The sequence below is a fragment of the Cynoglossus semilaevis genome, chromosome 7, assembly GCF_000523025.1.
Source record: "Cynoglossus semilaevis isolate Cse_v1.0 chromosome 7, Cse_v1.0, whole genome shotgun sequence".
Classification (NCBI taxonomy): Eukaryota; Metazoa; Chordata; class Actinopteri; order Pleuronectiformes; family Cynoglossidae; genus Cynoglossus; species Cynoglossus semilaevis.
The window spans coordinates 10,083,237-10,089,126 of record NC_024313.1 but is presented as its reverse complement, the minus strand read 5'-3'; the positions used below and the strand labels follow the sequence as shown (position 1 = coordinate 10,089,126).

The following is a 5,890-nucleotide window of genomic DNA, read 5'->3' as shown; positions in this document are numbered from 1 at the left end:
TATATATGATAATAATTGAGCAGTCAGGATTTTAAAAATATTTACACACAGCATAAACAGGAAAACTGGTTTCTTTCACGTGACATCAGGTGTTGTGATGGCTGTGTTTGAGTGACTGAGGTTGATGAGGTTGAATTAAACCTTCGACGCCCGTCTGACGGCTGCTGTTTGTTAAAACTGGGTGTAGTCATGTTGGGAGGACGTCAAAACCACCTCTCCCTGCACGCCAGAGTCACTCATCCCGGATCTACACATTATAAAAACCTAATTTAAATTAATTAGCCCTGCTGCACCCCTTTTCATGAGTGCATGTGCCATAGGGCGTCCCCGCCCTCTACTTTGAGAACCACCATTTTAAATTTCACCAGAATATTTTTTTAATGTTTTTTTTTTTTTGTAGAAAACTACAGATTTCTGCCTCCGTCTTTCTCACCTTCACCCACTTTTCCTAAAGCAGCATGTCATGTAATTCTCCCTAATTGGAGTCATGACGAACCCTGGTGTGTGTATTTACACACACACACACACAGAGTATCACGGTGGAGCCTGCAGCAGAGTGAAGTGAAGGCAATAAACTCTAAAACCAAACACTGTCGTTGTTATTTCCCCTAACAGAACTGTCCTTATCCTGATGTCAGTTTGAATTTACATTTGCATGTCATTGATGAAGTCCCGTCAGAGTGCACTGTTCTAACACACACACACACACACACACACACACAGACTGTTGAATGTGTGAGTGTAAAGATAAGGGGCGCTGGAGCCCTGATTAAGCGAGTGAGTCGATGAGACCCAGAGACAGTCACGTGAAGATCAGAGAGCTGTGGTCAAATGTTTTTCTGGCTGAGGCAGACGGCTCGTGTGGAGGAGGAGAGGGTGTGACCCAAGGGTCGAGGTTCACAAGATAAAACGTCTTTGTGAAACAGAGAACCATATGCTGAAATATCGCGAGATTTCATTTCACAATACAATGTTACTATCCTACAGCACTGTATGATTTTTTTAAAATTAATAATTCCCAGTCTAATTCTACAATCTTAGGAATCTTTTTTTTAATTAATAATTCCCAGTCTAATTCTACAGTTACCTTGTTTACAGTTAGATTATATGACAATATTTCCTATTGTTGACCCTGTACTGTGATGCGTATCGTATCTCCAGATTCTTGCCAATAGACACAGCGCTACTTTTGGCTTGAAGTAAATGCAAAGTTTTCTCTCTTTGGCTCAGTACTTCTCAGTACTTCACGTCGATATAAAGTTTCCCCGTTAAGCCGTATTGAATAAAAGGAATAATATATATTGGCTTTAACACACTCCAGGTCCCATAATCCCTCACGTTTGTTTTTATTTGTCGGTTGCACTTAGGGCTCGGCCTGAATGACTTTGGGAACAACACCAGTCATGAACCAGTGGAGGAGAAACGTCAACAGGACGTTGGCGTTTCTCCTCAGGTTGTTTCTGCTGCGCCTGTTTGTTTTTACTGTTCTGTTTTAATGTACCGTTTGGACTCTGACATCAGCTGTCAATCACACTCTTGACTGTCAGTGTGATGATGTAAGAGGTTTGCAGATAAAACCGCAGCCTCGGCCTGCAGTCAGCATAAATATTGATTTAATCCGTGTTGTTTACACGGTTTTCATTTGCCGCCGCTGTCACTCACCACAACAGTCAGAACACGTGACGTCTCATTGGCTCGTGTTGACATCACCTGCGACCTTGCCGATCGGCAAAGATAATGGGACGGGGCGAGCAGGGCAGTTGCTGCTTTATTGTCAATTGATGGAGGATGTAAACAGTATGAATGTGAGTACTGTGTACTGCACGTGTAATGACAAATAGTTGCTATGTTTATTACAGTACGGACCATAGGAAATAGTTCCACTGTACTTTTATAAATGGACAATTTGAATTAGTTTGACTGAACTTTCAAATGGAAGAGTTTGAAGCTTCTTTACTGACTCGACTAGAAGAAGATGTGTTGGAATCTTCTTTACGGACTCTGACCAGAAGAAGATGTGGTGTTTTTTTTTTGTTTTGTTTTTTGACCTTTCCTTGACCTGAACCCTGTGAAACTCCAGAGGTTCAACCTGGGAGAATCTCGCTGAGCTGGAGGCAGTTGTGGATGAGGTGTGGACTCGGATCACGGCCTCAGCGGGCGAGCCGTTTGTTGGATCAAAACACCGTGGTCACTCATTCTGTCGAGGATAAACAGTTTGTTGTGATTTAGTGCCACAGTTCCACAATCAGCCATATCTGTTTGTCGTCTACAAATCACAGCCTCCCCTGTAGACGACTCCAGGCACAGACCAGGTGGGGGCGGGGGGTCGTAAAAGGATAAACGGGGGCGGATACCACCAGAAAATCAGGCCAGACTCTGGGTAACGCTGCAGCGACAGGGATTTTATTTCTCTTCAAATTCATGTCAGGCTGTTTGTGTTCATCACCATCTGGTTCATTAATACATTTTTTAGACTTCAAATATTTCAACATTTTCATACCTTAAATAAATAAACTGGGACTTTGTGACTTCCTGTCGTGGCGTGACCTACAGTGAACCCCTTCCTCCAGGTTTTAGCAGATAAATATGTCTCAGCTGGTGGCAAACAGTCAGATCTGCGGAGCTTAAGTCTGGGAAAGACTGACACCGGAGGATTAGCCGGGGTCCTGAGATAGTGGAAATGTCACAGGAAGATAAGGAAGGTTTCCTACAGTCAGTGAAGTGAACCCTGCAGGAGGACAGTGACGTCTGTGATGAAGATATATTGACTCCGGCAGTGGGAAATATACATCTGATCAATATATCTGTTCAACTACAGTCTCTTTGAATCCCCTGGAACTCCTTCCATGACCCTTGAGAATGCCTGGAATTATGTTACTTTAACTCCTGCGTTCATACTGACACGCCTCCTCACATCTTCCCTGGTCCTCTTCATCACTTGTCCTTGTTACTCATCTTTTTCTCTGCTGTGTCTTCAGATTCACTTCACTTGTTTAGCCCACTCACAACACTGATTTTTTTTCTAACTCTGTTCACATTTATGTACTTTTGCTTTGCCAACCTTTACAGCCTGAAATAATAATAAAAAAAAATTCCTCTGTTCCCGTCTCTTTCTCGGGCTGACTTGGCAGCAGCGAACAAGTCCTATTTCTGTATCGACCGTTTTTCAACTAATTGCCTCTGGTTCCTCGGTCCTACTTCTTTTCTTGGACTGGAAATCAGACGTGTGTGTGTGTGTGTGTGTGTGTTAGCTAAAACTACACTCTGCCCCCAGGATTCTTTGTATGATTGTGTAGTAGCTAAATGGCTCTGCCAAGTTACCTATCTGCAAAGGTGTGTATGAGAATATGTGTGTATATATATATATATATATATATATATATATACACACATATACAGTCGTCCTTCGCTGTATCGCGGTGGATTTTTCGCTCTATCATGGGTTTTTGTGGAGTATAAGAATGTATACATTTCCAATATTTTGATTATTTTTGTTATGAAAATTATATAATAATAATTTTCTAGCCTAAACAGTAAAAAAAATAGTTAAAAAATCATTTAAAAGACATTTTGTGGCGATGATGTTGAATGTAGGAAAGGGTAATACAGTGGAGGGAGGGTGGTCCGTAAAGGGTTAATATATATACAGTCACGGTCACGTATCCTGTATATCAATGCAGTTCTCAGTATCGGTGCAGACAGAGAACTTCTTTTAGGTACACAACAATGGACGTACTTTTGTACCGCTCCGTTTCTTGTTGTCGGCAGACGTCAATATTTCCTTTATGTTAAGGTCTGTGAGTCACTCATCTGACCAGAGCGAGTGGCCAAGGTTACATTATTTATTTATTTTTTTTTTTAAAACACTTTCCTCCAGACGCGCTCACCGCCTCCTTGTTTCTGAAGAAGTTTGATGCCTAAAAATAAACTTCTCTCTGTTTCGTCAGGAGAAGAAGAATAAAAGTTCGTCACGCACAGTGCTGCTGATTGCTCGCTATTTTTGGAATCTCTACACTCTGTCTTCGCCAGTTCACACGTTCCAGATGCATTTTAATAAATGTCACACCCAACAGTTTTGGTCCCGTTGTTTTCCAGCCCATGCTGCACCAGAGAAAGAAACCAAATGGTTCTTTGACCGCGACCCAAATCACTGAACGTCGTCCTGCGTCTGCTGTGGAACACACCAGTTTTGCTGCAGTTGAGTTGGAGGAGACAAAAAAAAAAAAAAAAAAAAAAAAAAAAACCTATTATTTAAAAGAAACCTGGGAGATTTCTTTTTTTTTTTTTTTTTTTTTGGCCAAGAAGTTTGGAACTTCTTCAAACTTGTGTTTTTCACATACAGTACTGAGTATTTCACCTCAGCTGTACTTTAACCTGCAGTGGAGAGAGGAGGTCATTTGTAGTTGTTTGATAACGTTGCAACTTTTTTGTTGGTCTGAAAACGCTGAGTCATGTCCCCTTACCTGCAGTGGAGTCGCAGTGAACGTCCATCTTTTTTTGATATTTGGCTACTAATGTAATTTATATATGTTTTGTAATATCCTAAAATATGATGTATATCACTGACGGCCTGTCACGTGACGGTGACATGTGGTTCAAACCACGGCTCACAAAAGCAGGTTTAAGATGAAAGAGATGATGGATACCTAAAGAAAGAAATACAGATAGTAGAGGTGTGTATCAGCAAGAATCTGGTGATATAAGTATCACAGTACAGGAGCAACGATACCATATATTGCGATATATTGCGATTGAGGGTTTTTTTTAAAACAATTGAATTGTAGTGAGACAGTCGTCAAAGTAAAGACTCAGGGTTACTAACACTGGAACAGAGGGATCTACATTTGGAATCAGTATAAGAAAAAAAATAAACCAAGGCCATGAATATTTGACTGGGAATTGGTGATTAAAAAAAAAATCCATACAGTGCTGTAGGATATTGATACGCATCGTAAAATGAATTACTGCGATATTTCAATGTATATATATTGTCAGTGGAGAAAAGTGGACCCTCTCCCCCTCCAGAGGAGGAGGTGCAGGGACATGCAGTACTGTAGAGATGGACCTCATCATGTTGAGGTCTGTTAGTTTGTTTCTCTCCTGCCGGATGATGGTGTGGAGTAGATTTGGCTGTCACTCTAAAATATATTCCTCAGTATTAGGACTGCGGAAGTCTTCCAAGCGGAACGTTGGGCAAATGTAAATTCTAATGGCTTAAAGTTCTAAAGTGGAAATCACCCAGTGATGGCACGCAGGCCTGTGTGATATACACGGACGGCCACTGTCTGGTGAGCAGCGTAAATCATCCCATACTCCAAGGCCCCGGGGCCAAAAAGCTGCCCCGCGCTATAGAGTCACATCCAAGTAATGAATACTGTAATAGAGTAATAAAGTCGCAGTAAATATACGGCCCTGGTGGACGGCATGCACTTTAAAATCCATACATTAGCTACAGCGGTGGACGCCACCGCCGCCGCCGCCTTGTATCGATTGGCCCAAGTGTGTGTTTGGCCTCTGGGCAGTGGCCGCAGGCTGCAGGCAGAGAGGGCGAGGACGAGGATGGATGTTCTCGTTCCAGCGCTTTCCTTCACTGCCTCTGATGTCTCTCTAGCTGGAATATAGACTCCGGCGTGAAGGATGGAGCAATCTGCAATTTATAGAGGCTCACAGTGGCAGTTCACCTCCTCCTCCTCCTCTTCGCCCACTGTGTGTGTGTTTTCATACATGTGTTCTGTTTTGTAGCCTTTGTGTGGTCCAGTCACTGCCTGAAGGGGGGATCGGGGGGGCAGAGCCCCAGCAGCCCACGCAGCACAGGCCTGGATGAAGGGTTGATTGTGTATTTAGTTCATTGCCTGTAGACAGTACCCATCATGTGAGGGGGGGGGGGTGG

At 42.7% G+C, this 5,890-nt stretch overlaps 1 protein-coding gene across 4 annotated transcripts in view; it reads left to right on the top strand.

Moving 5' to 3' along the window:
* Positions 1-5,890, top strand: part of LOC112487235 (mannosyl-oligosaccharide 1,2-alpha-mannosidase IA-like) — a 14,604-nt gene that overhangs the window by 1,820 nt on the left and 6,894 nt on the right. Inside the window, exon 2 of one of the 4 annotated variants that reach the window (XM_025056961.1) lies at positions 3,948-4,219. The exons of 2 other annotated variants lie outside the window; for them this stretch is intronic. In XM_025056961.1, the coding sequence (XP_024912729.1) occupies positions 3,948-4,154 (207 nt within the window). In that variant the 3' untranslated portion in view covers positions 4,155-4,219. Of the gene's footprint in view, positions 1-2,570; positions 3,275-3,947; positions 4,220-5,890 lie in introns of those variants that run through there. One more of the 4 variants, XM_025056962.1, reaches the window with a different exon arrangement.